The 17,062-nt window shown below is 38.8% G+C and overlaps 1 protein-coding gene across 1 annotated transcript in view; it reads right to left on the reverse strand.

Moving 5' to 3' along the window:
- The window catches only part of STIMATE (STIM activating enhancer), a 32,874-nt gene that overhangs the window by 8,191 nt on the left and 7,621 nt on the right, over nt 1-17,062 (reverse strand). Inside the window, exons 2-4 of the mRNA XM_085072873.1 lie at nt 9,148-9,196; nt 7,270-7,365; nt 5,035-5,156 (exon numbers count right to left, since the gene is read on the reverse strand). Of these exons, the coding sequence (XP_084928999.1) occupies nt 5,035-5,156; nt 7,270-7,365; nt 9,148-9,196 (267 nt within the window). The remainder of the gene's footprint in view (nt 1-5,034; nt 5,157-7,269; nt 7,366-9,147; nt 9,197-17,062) is intronic.

Raw genomic sequence — 17,062 nt, forward strand, 5'->3', positions numbered from 1 at the left:
AGCAAATAATTTCTATGCTCCACATTTTTATTAGCATTCTCTACTTTTTCTCACTAATTAGCAAATATTAAGAAATAATCTAGCTTTAGCTACAGCCTTACTATTGAAACTAACAGTTTATTCTAAGCTCTGTTCCAATCTTTATTTAATTCCTAAAAACAAAGACAGTGAAAACAATTTTGCATCTACTGCAACTCTCAGGGGATTTTGTATATCCAGAAATTGTGAAACTCTATATTAAGAGTGCTGTGCACTCTCACCAGTGAATGCTTTGTTCCATGATGTTTTTGTGAGGAGTGGTGCTGGTTTCTTTGGGTTTTTTTGGTACCTGACTGAAATTAGAAGTTGTGTATATTAAATTCTACTTGAGGATTTTTTGTGCCCTACTGCATCTACAAAATCATCTCTCAGCTATAAATACAACTGGGGACAACAGGGATGATGCCTACTTTGAATTTACCAAGTCTTTTGACAGTCTCAATAGTATCCTTGAAGAAAAGCTGGGAAGATAGAATTCTGATATGAAGGAAAAAAGCTTTGACAATGAGAGTGGTTAAAACTACTGGAGTAGGCTGTTCAGATAAAAGGGTTCTTAAATCTCAAACCATGGATAAATTAAAAACTGACTGGACCATGCCCTGAACAACCCAAGTCATATTTGAAGTTAATCCTGCTTTGAGCAACAGGTTGGATTATATGACCTGTGGAGATCCTTTCTAACCAATTTTTTCTAGGATTTTATAAGTCATGAAATTCAAGTTAGTAACGTCACCACACCCAGAAGGTGTTCCAAAGAATATTTGGGACATTTGTACATTCAGCGGTTCAGTACACAAACTCAAATTAGAACTTTAAAAGTTAATGTTGAAGTCATAAAGCTCTAATTTAATTTCTCAAGTCTCTTACAGTCATCTCTTGAATTCTGATTTCATACCAATCATACACAGAATAATCTGGCAAATTAATGGAAAACTTGCTGCTGCAAGAAAAGCATATAAAGAATGAAACTGAAAATTTTTGAATCTTCTGCAGTGACAACTGGAGCAGCACTTTTGGAAAATGCTGGGCAATGCACAACTAGGCTATTAGTGTCTGCCACTGCCATCAGCTGCTTTGTAGAAGTATGTTTAGAGACAGATCTTGAACCAAATACCTGTTAGTCCTCTATTCTGTAACTCCCTTCTCTTCTTCAGATCCTGAAAATTTTTCTTAAGAAAGTGCCAACTCACCGACTACTCCAAACCAGATTTTAAATAGTTTTGAAGTCAATGCTATCTACCCCATATGGCTATAAGTAAGTGGCTCTGCAAGTGGCAAATGAAGAGCTGGAGGGAAAAGATGTATCAAATACAGTTTGTGAGCTCTGCCATGGAGAGGCAAAGCCAAGCAAAGGGACCACAGCACGATTCCATTGCCAATGGAGTTTATAATCACCAGGAGGGATTTATCACCTGTTTTCTACTCACAGCAGCTAAAGTAGCTCAAGAGAAGAAGGGAAGGAGAACACAGGGAACATTCTTTTCAGAACAGATCATGGCTGCTTTTCTCCTCTTTACACACTCAAATATATTAACTGATTCTGCACTTCTATTAAAATCCAACTGCTGATATAATGAATCTGAAAATACAAAACCAAAGATATGAAGACAAATCCAAAAAAATTTAAATTCTGATGTAAAAAAGCCCTCAAGGGAGCATCATGGTCCTTTGTTCATAAATCAGGCTGCAGCGCTGTTTTGCTGTACAAACAGCCGCCATTTATAAATGCTGGTATTTTGGTATCCATTCCTTCCTTGAGGCATTTATGCCTAAAAACTATCCTCCATATAAAGAAGAGGCTTTTAAAACCAGCAGGACACTGCTATTTTTGTGACAGCTTCAAGTAATGAATCACCAGGGATCAAGTAATAGAGCTAAGAAGGGAAATGAGCTCACAGTGAGAACTAACTTGAGACAAATGATTATTTAGGCTCTAGAAACACAAACAACACTCAGTCACAAGAAGGGACTTGTCTGGGGGTGGAAGGAAGGCTCCTGTTTGTTTTCCCACACTTACAAACAAACTGAAATTCCACTGATCACCAAGCTGAGGACTTGACTTTACTGCTCCAAATAAAATGCCCCAAGACTCTGACACTTCTCAGTGAGCCATGGGGTGGAGAATAGAGAAGTGTGGAGAAAAGAAGGCTCCAGGGTGACTTTATTGCAGCATTTCAGCACCTGAAGGGGCTCCAAGAGAGCTGGAGAGGGACTTCAGACAAAGCCATGGAGTAAGGAAAAGGGGGAATGGCTTCCCACTGCCAGAGGACAGGGTTACATGGGATACTGGGAAGAAATTTTTCCCTGTGAAGGTGGTGAAGCCCTAGCACAGGTTGCTCAGAGAAGCAAGGAAGTGTCCAAGGCCAGGCTGGATGGGGCCTGGAGCAACCTGGTCTAGTGGAAGATGTCCCTGCCCATGGCAGGGGGTGGAACAAGATGGTCTTTGAGTTCTCTTCCAAACCATTCTGTAATTCTATACTAAACATCCACATTTAACGTCAAAATATCAAGTTCTAAACACACTTGCAACCCCACAGAACTGCATTTTAGTCCCCTCTTCTACCCTATTTATTTTAAATAATCTTATGAAAAATAAGTGTGTTCTTGGGGTCAAACTGAAAAATTTTAAATAAACTGGTGATATGAGTGTTTTCACTTCAGAAACAACAGGGACATTTAACTGATGATGACAGCAAATGATCCAATGCAACTTGTCCTTTTAGATGGGATTTCTTACAGAGGGCCTAACCTTACTGTACAGCCAAAACTAATAACTTTCCATCTGCTCACTAATTCTCTTTATACCAGAAGCTTCTCCTACCTGATTAATAGAAACACAGATTTGCAATATGCTTTAAAATAGTCCCTACAAGAGCTTGAAACACACTAAGGTCAGGACAGCACATTAATAAAGATGCAGAAAAGAAAGTTAGTGACTAATAAAATGATCTCGTATTAGAAAGAACAACTAAGTAAAGAGGATTTATGTAATTTCATACATCACTTACACACACACACACACACACACACATACACACACAGAGAGAGGAGAACGTTCAATAAACAGGTTCAGGTGTCTCAGATCTCCTAATTCAAAGTGAAAACAATGGAGCAGTCACAGACCACCTCCACAGCAGAACACAGGTTCATTTGTTGATTTTAAGAGCTTAGTCACTGCAGTCAGAAATGCCGCATAACTAAAATAAAACCAGGTTCAGTTTGAAAGTCAATAGGATAGAGAGAAACTTCAGGAGAGTGAATATACTTCCCACATCTCCCCATTCACACAGACTGCTTACTGTCAAAAGAACATTAAAATGGGAAAGGACAACAGATTACACAACTGCCGCCCCCCAAATGTTACTAGGAAGAAATAAAATCCAGTATCTGACATGACTACAAGTATCTACCCATAACTGTAATAGATAGAACAATTTTTTTTCTCTAAATGGAGACCCAGTTTTATATGGGCTGAAAGGTGCTCAACATCTTTAAATGGCTTCCAGCCAAACCAACAATCAGAAAATGGGGCTCTGGGCAAGAAGTCTCATCTCTTTCCTTGCCCCTTCCCTAGGCATTGGTGCTTACCTAATCCCTTAGAGACACAAGTCTGGGGACTTATCTGGAGGAACTATTCACTGTTTTTACATCTAGTGAATTTTTTGATGGTTTAGTTCTCTTGGCCAATTCCCTGAAGAGTCAGATATACACCAGTCCAAGGAAAAGAGTGGAAATACTGGACTGTGGCATGTGAGAAAAAAGCAGATAAACAGGTTGGTGGCAGTGCTGATTTAAACAGCTTAAGTGGCCATAAACTGTACCCTAAAAGACACACATTAAATCTATATAAATCTAGCATGCCCTAATGTATAGGCAGTTATTTCTCCTAAGTTGCTTGTCATCATCTTTAAATCTCTGACATTAAAGCAAATACCAATTAATGCTATTTGATTGCAAAATTCTCAAGCTTTTAAATTGATTCAATTTCCCAAGGCCTTTATTAATTCTTGGTTCTGTCAGCTATTCAGGATCATTAAAACCAAAGAAATCTACAAAACCGAAACCCTACCAATAATAATTACAAAACTGCTGTGAAAGCTCTTAATTTGTTAGGCAAACATTTTTAACTTTATTAAACTTCCCCTCCCCCCAAAATCATTGGGATTTTTGTTTTTCTCTCTGATGAAGAGCCACAGCTCACTTACAAGGCAACATCTCCTCCCATTCCTATCTCAAGGAGCTTCAAATGTGATTTTTAGCACATATACAAAACCTTCATTTTCAGCCATCTGAAAATAATCAACTGAACAAAATTAAATGTTGATGTTGAGTATCAGTGATACTCAACTGCAGCTGCAAATCCTCAATTTCTGCACATCAGTGGACTTCTGTGTAATGCAACGGAAGATAAAACTCTGCACTTTCACCTGAAGGTGATTTCAGTCTGTCCCTCAGCTGTACCAAAGACACACATTTCACACCAAGGATGCAGGCCCTACATGCACAGGCTAGAGTGATCATCACTTGAGGAGCAGCACAGGCCATCTTGCCATTCCCTTCACTGAAGGGATGTGGCTATTTGCTTTAAAGAGGATTGGCAGAACTCTTGGTCTGTTTCTTCAGACAATGGCACGTGGTTCAGTGAAAGCTTTAGTAGGAAATGACCTTCCAGCAATCATTTTTTTAGAAATGTTTCAGAGTAAATTTATCACGCTGGTATTTTTTCCATGAGATTAGCCAACATCATAATTTGTTGAATCACTCCTTAAAAAAATAAATATTCAAGCAGTTGTTCCAAACTCAGTAAATGCTTAGAGACTTGCTGAAGCTTCTAAGACAGAAAGTGTAAGCTCAGATAAGAACTTAAAAGAACCATCATGACACGTCCAATATCAAAATGATCGTAAAATGATTTTAGGATGAGTATACCACTTGCTGAAATACTCTGAGATTCTACCCTGAGAATCATTTCAGTGCCAGAAGAGAAACATTTACCATATTCCCCAAAGCGAAGGGACTCCCACTGCTGCCATTCCACAATGCTGCTGACTGCACGGATCCCGATGTAGATCAGCAGCATTCCTAATGTGGCATCCAGCAAGAAGTTGATAAGGTACCTGAACGGAAAAACAGAAAAGAAAACAAGGACTCAGGGTCCATTTTTTTACAGGCTCAGGATAGTTTAACACCATGATTGATAAAAGATCTGTAAATATTTTAAGGATCTAGAGTATTGAGAGCAATGATTTACCCAGTTCTGCAATTACACAGGGAACCTAAAATTTAAATAGTTTTAGCAGTTTCAATTTTTTTTTCTGTCCTTAAAGATCCAAAAACTTTCTAAAAATAGTTATTTTCTAATAATTGTCCACCGAAACTGAGTTTTAGTTAACTTTGCATTAGCCAAACACTAAAATCAAGGCTCAGTGTTCGCAGAGGAACCTCGGCAATTGCAAGGCTGCACGAGTCACGCTGAGGCCACAAGAGGCTGCTGTAAGCCCGCGGCAGGAAGGCAGCGGCAGGAGCAGGGAAAACAGAGGTGCAGCACCTATCTCCAGCCAGTGAGGGCTCAGGCAAGGCCAAGGATGCCCGAGATTCCCAAGCACATCGGGCTCACCCCTCGTGCTCACCCTGGGATGTCTGTTCTTAACCTGCCCACGGATATCTGCCACAAACACAACCTGCTGTGCTGCTGCCAGGGAAGTTCAGACCCTCTTTCAAACATAAGAAATATTTTTCCTAAGATAGGCTTTGGTTAATGCTTTTTAGGAAAAAAAATGTTATTTTTTCTGCTATCAAGAACCTGCACCCTTTGCCTGAGAAATTATACAGTTCCACACTGTAATTTCTGTTATCCTGAGAACACTGAATAACCCCACTCTCTAACTTGTTTTGTGTCATGCTACACTTACATTAAAGTGGGATTTGAAAATAAAAATATGTAGACTGCAGAAGAGAATGCACGTCAGTAAACCCTTTATTTTGAAAACACAGCATAAAATTACTTTTTATTTTAAAATACTGTAATACACTATTGTGCTTTAGCTTTAAACACTGACAATCTTGAAATGCTTTTGTTACCTTACTTGAATATACACTCTGAGTTATAAAAGTGGAATGAAGGTAATTTGCACCTGCCAGCTTTTAAACCTATCAGGAAATTCTTAAATCTGTAAGATTTAAAGGAAAATCCTACAGTGATGCCTGGTATTATTGAAACTGCCATAATGATAACTCAAACTTTACAGTTAATGTGCTAAAATAAAATACATTTTGCCTAACAAAATGCTTTGTGGTGGGAAGAGAAAAGCAGTGTTCTCCTTGCACATTTATACCATGTAGGAGCACAAAAGAAACCAAGGAGGAGTAAGGGATATAAAACAGGCTTGTGCAGCAATACAAGCATATTCCTTGAGCTGTGTGTCTCCTTTGTTTACCAAAGAACAAGAAGTGAGCAAATGCCATTGAAAGGAACTGGATTGGTTCTAAAAGGCAAATTACTGGGCTTTTAAAAGTAATTTCACAGCTCCCATTACCAGCAATGTGTAAGCTACTTTGAGCATGAGCCTTATCAAGAACAAACCCAAACAATTACCATTTGCTTCAGGAGCTCCTGTAAAGAGCCTGTCGGGGTCTTAGTCATAAAATCTTCAGGTTTAATACACTACAGAGAAATGCTTATCTATTTAGTCACACTGCTCCAAGCGTGACATTGCAGAATTAATTTCTGTACCAACTGCCTGGCTACCGAGCACGATTTCCCATTTTTAAGAAAATGAAAATAATACTGTGGCAGGCAATGTAGGTTTCAGAAACAAATACAAACACAAATGATTTTTGCTAAATAATCCTCAAAGCAACTTGACTTTATATTAGAGCCTTGCTTTACTACAGTGAACACAACTGGATATTAATTTCCTTAGGTCCCAGCACTGCCTTTGGTAAACAGACTTGAACTGCGATGTGCATCCCAAGACCTCATTCATTCACTGGAAAGGGACAAGTAGAAAGGCTTTGCCCTTGGTTCAAAGTATCTACACACAGTCCAGAATCCTGCCAGCCATGAATTTAAAGAATCCTGATCCTTGATCAAGTAAGCTTAAACCACAGGTTTTTTTAAGTGACTGATTTTTACCATGAAAACTGGTTTCTTAGCTCTGTCCACATACACCATAAAACTCAGCTACAGAACTTCCATAAAGATCAATTATTCCAAAATTAAACACTCACAGTGAACAAGGGTCTTCTTCTGTAAGGTCTGATAAATAGACATTTGCAAAGTGGATGAACAACATCCCTATGGCTTGCTTGGAAGTATCTAAAAACCTGTGTAGAGTAAAAATAGTTTTAAGACACACAAAACTGTTTACAACACAGCCAGACATTGCAGATCTATGTTAATTAAAACTCCATCTCTATTATTTTTTTCCCTAAACAAGAACACCAGAATGATCAAAATATCACGGTATTTAGCTTTTATTTGACAATGTTCCATTTTAAATTGTGCCTCTATTTCTTTTTCTAACAATAACCCAAATCATATTAACTTGAAACCTACCACTGTAAAGTCTACGGATATCCTCTTGGTATCATATGCATTATCCAAGAGCTAATCCTGACTAAATCTAGCTAAGTCTTTAATAACCTCCTGGAAACAATGAGTATCCCAGCCCTGATAGGTATTTCGGACCTTTTATGTTTATGCATTTTTAGCAAGCTTATGGCACAGACAGAAATAAAATCCTCATCATGTGCTTGTGGGCGAACAACTTAATACTGACTAATGAGTCCTTTATCTACAGTATTTCATTTAAAAGCCAGCATATTTTTCACCTGAAAGCATGAAGTGGTTTCACTGAATTTTATCTATAGTGCAGAGCTTAGAACACACTGAAAAAGAATTCCAACCTTGACAATATTATCTCCAAAGCAGATGACAAAGTCAGAGAGAAAACAGTTTGCTACTCAAGGGAAAAACACAAACCCCACTTAGAGAGTGATTCAGTACTGACTCCAGGCCTTACCACTCTTTCATCAACATCCGTTGCACGAAACCTAAACCTTCAGTGGATGTTTTATTAAATGTAAAACATAGGAATCATAACAAAAGTACTCTGCAAGCAAGAGTGTGTTCTATTATACAGAAAAACAACATTTTTGCCTGTTGTTTCCATGCCTGAAAAGACCTAAACAGCCCAACAGATCCAAATGACATTTTATGCCCAAATTCATCTACCCTCCCTGATAACTGTCTTAAACTTCAACCTCTTCATTCACTGCATGACACAGAGTGTTGGAGATGAGGCAGGAAGCCAGTGAGTTACTTATCTAATCAGTACACCATGCTATAAATAACAATACTCGAGTCCCAGAACAAGATTCTTTGCTTAAAAATTAAGGGCTATCAGTGCACTTGTCAGAATTTCAGGCTGAGGTAGACTGTAGTAGACAAAGATTTTGTACTTATTTTTTCAATAAAATAAAGGCCAGGGCTACTTTTGAAAAGCAGCACTGTATGAGAGGAATTTAAACCACTGAAGTCTAGAACAAGTGGAATGGCAGCTCAACACTTCCATCAGTCTCAAAATTGGTACAGCTTATGTTGGCATTGCTTCAATCCAATAACCTTTAAAATGTAATAAACACAAATACAGTTTTTATACCTTGTATTTTTATGGTAGATTTATTCCTATCTTTTATCATACTGTTTTCTATTTTATACATAGTAGGATAGCTACAAAACATGGAATTTTATTTAAGCCCAGCTGAAATTATCTTCTAAGCTTATGCAAGTTTGTAGATGTTCAGATGCATCTAAAGGCTAAGTCTAAAATTCTAAGTTTCCATCTTCAGGAAGAAGCAAAACTTGAAGCTTTTTGTCTAAATGCGTATCTCCTGGAATTGTTCAGTAAGAAATGGCTAGCCAGAAACACACAGAAGGTAACCTGAATCATGTATTTTGGCAACTTTTTTGGTTCCACACTGACAGTTACCAATTTATTGTCATCGCTTTTCTTTATTTTAATCATCTTATGAAAGCATCATCCCTTCAATTTCTAAAACATGCAAGAGAAAAGGAAGTTAAGAATAAAGCATGCAGAAACATACCATATCCTCCAGGGACGTCTTTCATGCTTTGGTTCTCTGAAGCGTTTTACTAGAAAGAAAAAAAAATAAAGGCAATCAGCAACTTCCAAAACTTTTCACAAGTAAGGCAATTTTCCCAAAGTCACCAGTTCTCATAAAACAATTAAATAAAACACCTCCAAGGTGGAGGGGCAGCACTTCCAGGGAGCACCAAGCTGCCAACCTGCCATCTCAGTGTCTGTCATTGCTTCTGACAGCAGAGAGAAACTGTTGCACCTCCATGAGAAATTACAAAGTGACAGGATAAAAAGACTGTACATTTACACCAAAGATAAAGTTGTAATAGCAACATTCGCCAGCAGTTTACCCTGTGAACAGCATGACATAAATACAAAACTTCTGTTAAAAATGAGCAACCCTCAGCCAAGTTAACTAGTTTGTTATTTATGACAAGTCCTCCCCAGTCACATTATGGATTACTTTAATTAGTGGCACTTTTGTGTAACAACAGGAAGCCACAAAGCATCACAAAACAAATGCAAGAAACAGAAGTTTTCAACTTATCGTGGAGTTAGTGCAAGATGCTCTTCTACAGACAAAATGGAATTGAACTGCTAAGGTGTGCATACTTTGGGCAGGGGTGAATTCCAAGCTTAGGCTTTTGTCTGTTACTGCAATGGAGTTGTATAATGCTTGTGGATTCATTAATTTCTTTAAAGAATTCACAACAATTAATTTTAGAAGAGGATATTCAAAAGCAGTACAACTAACACCATTTCAAATTTTATTGGTACTGAGAAACAGACTTGAGAAGGTCTGTGTTTCTCTGGCCAGTTCTAGAAACACAACATTTCATTTGAGTTAACACTAAACAGAAAAGCAAGCTTGGAAAACCTCTGCAGTTGTCTTTAGGGAATGTACTGAATGGCTGATCACACCAGAAACACCTATCCCCCCAGATTAAATGAGTAAAATCATTAGGAGGTGCAACCTGATGAATAGGTACACTTGAAAGCCCAGTAGATCGATAGGGAAGTGCTGTTTTCCCAGCCCAGCTCCTTGCAGCAGTGTCTGTGAGCATCAGATGTTTCTGACAGATCCAGACATTGCCAGGTACTTCCTAACATATCCCTGATTAAACTGAGCAAAAGCCCAACAGGCTGTAGCCAGCCACATTGGTAAGCTCAGGGTCCTCAGCATGCTCTCTATTAATGCATTCATTTTGGAACCAAAAGCAAGCAGCACACTTCTTACAGAATCTTTATTGGCAGTTTTTAAGCACCTATCAAACTGGGGAGGGGAAAACAATTTTCCCCCTTGTCCTCCCCTCAAACCTGTCAGGATTGCTGCTCCCAGCCCCACTCCCAGTTTCTCCTGGCAGTCTCAGCACAAACTCAGGCTCGTGCATGTGTCAGCTGACAGATGGATCTCAATCTGCTGGCTGCTGGCTGCGAGGACGTGGTGCCGCTCCATATGCTCCAACTCCGAGTGCAGCACTCACACCAGCAAGAATCCACCAGAGTTAATATTAATTAACTAATAATGTTCAGAATTTCATGCTGAATTATAAATGAAGAAAGAAGTGCTGTTTGTTTATACATTCAGTGCCAGAATTTTTCAGGAAAGGAAATAAAAGCACTTCTGCCAACAAGCATGTGAGCTGCCAGATGGACAGATAATAGATAAGCGTATAAGACACAGTATTGCTAATGCAAAATTCAAGTTCATTGAATTGTCTTCCCACTTCATTAAAATTCTAGGAATAATTAATGCCAGAGTACTGTGGAAGATTTTCTAACACTTACTTTAATATACCAGTTTTGCAGTCAGAATTTCAGAACACTCACAGGGAAGAATAGAGGACAGAACAGAAACAAGAAATAAAATAAAACCTCTCCAAATTGTTAAGATGCAAAGCAACACTTCAAATCCAGCCTTTCTTTCTCTCCCTCCTTCACCTCCTCAAGAAGTCCCACAGGAACTATTTTGCTGATGTGTAGTACCTTCAGTATGGATTAAAGAACTCCAAGTTTCTGGCTGGCTGCTCTTGTAGCAGCACAAAACTGGCTCATCTCACACCTTTGAAATATTTTGACATATCACACATTACTGCAATTCTTAGATGCAGGTTCTGCCAGTTCACAATAAGAATCTTTCTGACCCCAGTAAAGATCTAAGATTTCTCCAACTCATTAATTTGAAATTAAAAATAAGTGAAATCAACATGTTTGTTGCCCTCTGCAGCTGTACAATGAAACACTGCCCTTCTGAGGAGAGAGCTGGGAATTTCACCCATATTTCCAGTGCTTCTCAAAATGTTTTCAACAATGGGTCACAGACAAAGCACGACTGAATGTCTCATCTCATAAACCTCCTACACGTTTCTGCCAACAGACCTCAGCAAAAAGACAGCTGAGGTGGCCAAAGAGAAAAGGAGAAAAACTGGTGAGGATGGCATTTGCATATCCCATTCACACCTCCTTACGTGTGTGGGCAGTTTCAGCTGGGACAGGACTGGGCCCTTCTCACAAGTGCACGGGCCACAGGAAACAGGCACAAGTTGCAGCCAGGTCAATTTCCAGGGTGAAAGAAGTAAAAAATTTCCAGTGAGAGCAATTAAATTTTGCAACGAGTTGCCCAAAGAATGTAATGTCACTGCAGTCTGACAGACCATGAAAATTCCCCTGGACAATGCTCCAAGCAAGGGGACATAAGCTGACCCTGCTCTGAGCAGGAGGTGGGAGCAGGTGACATTTGGAGTCCCTTCCAATAAAGTTGGTCTGTAAGTCTAAAACTCATTTTTCTATGATCTGATGCTTAAAAAGTTCAAAGATTTGAACCAATTATCAAAGACCTAAAGTATTGCTACCTGAAAATCACACACACACATGGATGGACAGAATTTAACAGTAAGAAATCTGCTGCAGTCTGAGCTTCCCAAATGACGTGTTTGCAACCAGATCCTCCAACACAGCCCTCATAGTGCACGGCTGCTGGGATCTGCAGGCTACTTTGGTATTGATTCACATGATTTCCAGCATTACTGACAAGCATTACAAGTTTCCTGTACAAGGCTTTTTGCTCACTGTGCATGGAGTAACAGCTGAAGCTACACGAAGCAGTAGCAGCCGAGCTCAGAATCAGATGCAGATTTTCATACGGCCACTCTCAGAGAATGGCACTATTTTCAGAACATTTGGTTATCAGACCATATGCCTCACAAATTTGAACCTGCAATTTCTAACCTTGTAAAAAACTTGTAAAGTCAACTACATATGCAGGCCAGATTTTTATTTTTAAAAATTCTGTTTAGGAAGACTTCGAAAAACACTGTTCTACTTGTTAGTATCAACACTTTTCCCACAACAGTGGGAACCATGTCTGTTCTGAACAAACGTATGCACACCAATAATTCCTGAAAATTCACATGACTATGGAATGACAACTACCAGTGAATTTCATGTTATTCGTGATCTTTGTCATTAATGGAACTTACCTCCCTTTAGTGTTAAAGCAAAGCTTTTAAGAGGCTTGTCTTGCCATTTCACGTTGCTTCCCATTACTGTTCTGGTAGCAGCAAACTGAGAAGAAGTAATTACATAAGATTTTCCCAAAACAGAATTTTTCTTTTTAGAATTACCTGTGCTAGAAATAACATGTCCAGTGAGAACAGGATACAATGATGCCTTGCAAAAGATATATAGGTGTGTAAACCATGTATCAGTCAATTGCCAAAAGCTTTTGTGACAGAAGCTCAGCATCTCCCCATATTCAAGTTAAAAAAAAAGAAATTCTGTGTACATCTGTTTTAAGAGAGGTAATAAATGTGATTGCAAAAAAGTTCAAAAGAAGCAGTGTTTTTGGTGTACTGCCCATTTCTGCAGCCCAAAAATGCACTATACTCTTGGCAATTCAATTTCTGCACTACTGCAAATTCTTCCTTCTATTCCTCTGTCCCATTAGCCACATGCTGAAATGCAGGACACCCTGAAAGTCTGCTGCTTATTTCCCCACATAAGGGCCCCAGAATTCTACATTATATTTTTGCTTAAGGACCCAGACTTCTCAACATTTGAGACACTCATTATACTAAAGTAGAAATTTTACTGGACTAGAACTCATTTCCAGTGATACTGCTGCATTGGAGAAAGATACCAGGAACCATGGTTTCTTCATGACAAAAAAAGTTATGGAATAACTCAGCCATGGGAAAATTTTATTCTAGTCACTTTTATACTGATATACTATGAAGTGCATGAGCCCCCAGCTTTGCTGCCCAGCAAAAAGGATTTTTAAAACATCTGTAAGACAGAAAACAGTATTAGCCATGCAGGTACCCAACCCCCTTTCCTAATTCTACTGTGCCCTCGGCCTTAATGGCTCTGTAGTGTAATTAAGAACAAGTCCATTGAAGATAGTCACCCAGGGAGAACCTTCATAGAAATGCTGGACACAATAAAGTTTAATGAGCCAGCCAGCTGGTTGTTTAGGGACACGTCACACTAAAGATGCAGTGTGTGGACAACCATGAGGTACCTGCAAACACAGATCTTATCCCAGTCTCTCTGCTCCACTGGCAGCAGTGAGGATAACGTTGTTAAGGCAGCAAAACCTTTGTGGGCCTGACTGGCACTTCTGTCAGAGCAGAGAGCAAGGGGCTCTCTTTTACTGCCAAGTTAAACACACCAGTGCCGAGCTTCCACCAAGCCCAGCTGTCTCATGACCTGGGCTCTTTTGTCTTAACACGGGTGACATGAGATGACTGAAAACAAGGTGTCAACACTGGATTTCACATAATTTATCAAATGGGCAGAAGTGCTTGCTGGATAAATGCTGGTGAAATATAGTAACTGGATGTTACCTGTGTAAAAGATTCACTTCCTACCTGCTTTCACAACCAGATAAAAATCTACCTGTACATTTCGTCCCTACAAAGGTTTAGTGAGAGCTAGAACATTATAGCCATTCTGCAGGGAATGGCTATCACAAAGTGAAGCTCCCTCTCACAATGCAGGGGAGGAAAGGACAGATCATTACCAGCAAAAGAACCCCAATAACTGCTACCTTGGCTTTGGAATAAATCAGATGATTTTGCTGCTTCAGGAAAGGCAGCCAAATGCATTACATGAGGCTGGTGAGTTTTTTATTCCTAACGTGTAGGTACATTAAGCTAAAAAAATTTTTGCCAAGTCCTTAGCTTGTATAGATGGGCTGTGGGAGACACAAATAAATCATATTACCTGCATGCAACTTAGCCTAAGACAATTTCAGCAAGACTGATCTCATGCACCCTAGTAGCACATGACAGCGTGGCTCTGACAGATGCATTAACTTGGCTGTCAATAAAGGAAACAAACGTGTCTTAGCAGATCCAGCAGCACAGACACACCACATCAATAGCCATTGCCACAGAGCTTTTCTCCTTTTTTGCTCATTTTAAAGTTAAAGCTTTTATAACAGCTAAACTAATGTAGCAGAGGAAGAATTAGACACAACTTCTCAGTTTTGATTGCTAACCTATTTGTTGTCTCCCTAGAGAGAGCAGCACTTTAGAAGTCATAAAATACACGCACAACACACCACGTAAACAGAAGCTTCCCAAAAGCTATGAAAATACTAAAAATAAAGGGCGGCAAGTAACTGCTTTAAGAACTCTAAGGTAAACAGCACAAGTAGCTTAGGAAATATTTATCCAAATGATAATGTTAAAACCTATGGTTCACTCTTAAGAGACAGGCATTTGTTATTTTTGCATTTAGCATACACAGCACTGTTGGGTCAAGGTGTGCTCTGTTTGAAAGTCATAATAAATTCCAGTTTCCCAGTACTTTCAAAGATCGAAGCATTTGCTATTCTGTTTCTTCAATAGGTATGAGATAGTTAAAGCAAAGCAAATCAAAGCCTCCAGTGAAAATGCCTCTGAGATTGGATTTAGAAAGTTAATACAGAGCCCTCCTGCAAACACTTTTATATTCTGAAGCAGCTATCGTTAAACAACTACCAAATGAAAAAGGTTGCTAGAAAAAAGCTGAACCATTCCTGTCATGCAATACAAACACCCATCGAAGACTGAAAAATACAGTCTGCCGTGTTCAAGTGGATTTTTTTCTCTGTTAGAAATCAGAACCATTTGGGAAACATGAATTATTTAGCGCAAAACAAATAGAATCAATCCATATTAATGTGCACTAAGCAGCAATTTACGATTCACAACACCATTTTCACATACAGCATTCACAAGATCACTCAATAATACATGAAGCTTTCTGAACGTTATTAGTATGACAACGGATATCAATGAACTTTAAGTCATTCAAGCTGCCTGTTTTAAATCAGCTCTTGGGAACAGGCAGAACTGCCAAAGCACAGCTTCAAACTCAATCACCATTCATTAAAATATTAAGCAGGGCAGGAACTTTAGCAGTTTTAAAAGCAGAAAGCAAACCTGAAATCTAAGTTCAGATTACAAAATGGATGTAAAAGGAAAACTGTAAAAACTTTAAAAAAATGATTAACAGCAAATATGTGAAATCAAAGAGGCCAAAGGTAGATGTAAACTGTATGTTCAGAGGCCATTTAAATTCTAAAGAGCTTTGCTTACCAGATTCAGTCTTTTTAGGCTGGAACTATGAGAGCTTTGAATTGCAGGACAGACATTTCATACAACACCAACTGTTTTAAAAAGAACAAAAGATACACAACCTACTTTCATACATTCTCTTTACACATGATCAAATACCACGAAAGGAGAGTCAGAGGCCAAATATGCAGACATCTTTGATATAATGTATCTAACAACTAGGTATACACTTCATAAATTAAATTCTGAAATCAGGAGGAAATCATGTAACAATTTCCATCTGCAAAAGGCTTCTTACTTCTTAACAACACCAAAACCTAATGCCAGCACTGAAAACTTACTCCCATAAGCAACTCAAGGTTTTAAGATTACATGGAGGGGGGTGGGGTTCCCTTAGCTCCTTAGACTCTTTCATCTTCTAACATTACAATTACCTTCCAAAGAAAGCATTTAAGTCCTATATATATAAAATAACATAGGCTGTTTATCACACCACCTGCCTCAAAGCAAGAAAGGTGGACGATGTTGAATAGCAGCTTCTCCAGCACAAAGAAGATACTAAAAGCAATTATTCTATAAAGGAACTAAAATTTTAGAGCATAGCATCTCCAAAAATTATTACAGGCAGATGATATATGCTGGTAGTTGTGAACAGCTGCTTGTAATTCTAAAGTCATTTCTGCACCATGGAAAAATCCTGTATTTTTGAGAAACAGAAAAAAAATAACCAGAATGAAGAAACAAAAAGCAAGCAAAGGTTGTTTCTGTAAGCAGGCAACTTTCTCAAGGGGACTGGCTAGTCTGTCTGAGACTGCTGTGATGAACTCTGTTAGCAGGTGCTTCCATTGGTTCATCCCTCCCACAGTGTCACTGAAGAACAGCAATGGAGAGACCTCTCAAACAGCAGCAGCATCCAAATAAACTTCTTGTCCCAAATCTTAACTTCCTGAGCATTTTGCAGCTCACAGACCAGCTGCTCCTCCCCAGCTCCAGTTACTGTCCCACCACCAGATAAAACAAGAAACTGTAGTACAGTTTTCCTCTTCTCTCAGACAAGCCAATATATATTAATCACTACAAAAGGAGGAATGGTTCGTCTTAGAACCTGAGGTAGCTAAAAATGTGACAGAAGGTAAAATGACCAAAAACTTATCAAAATGTATCAAATTACAATTATTATTAAAACTAGGTGCAACAGCTAGAGGAAAAAACATCATAAAACCCAGAAAAAAACAAGTTTAGTAACTTCCTTGACATGACTTTCCCCTGCTGTAGCTCTGCATGTCTGTGAACTAACTCACACCTGGAACTAGGAATCCCAGCCTTGTATACTGAGCAATGAGGAATTTGAACTGT

This window comes from Lichenostomus cassidix, chromosome 12, assembly GCF_008360975.1.
Source record: "Lichenostomus cassidix isolate B80296 chromosome 12, HeHo_3.0, whole genome shotgun sequence".
Taxonomy (NCBI): domain Eukaryota; kingdom Metazoa; phylum Chordata; class Aves; order Passeriformes; family Meliphagidae; genus Lichenostomus; species Lichenostomus cassidix.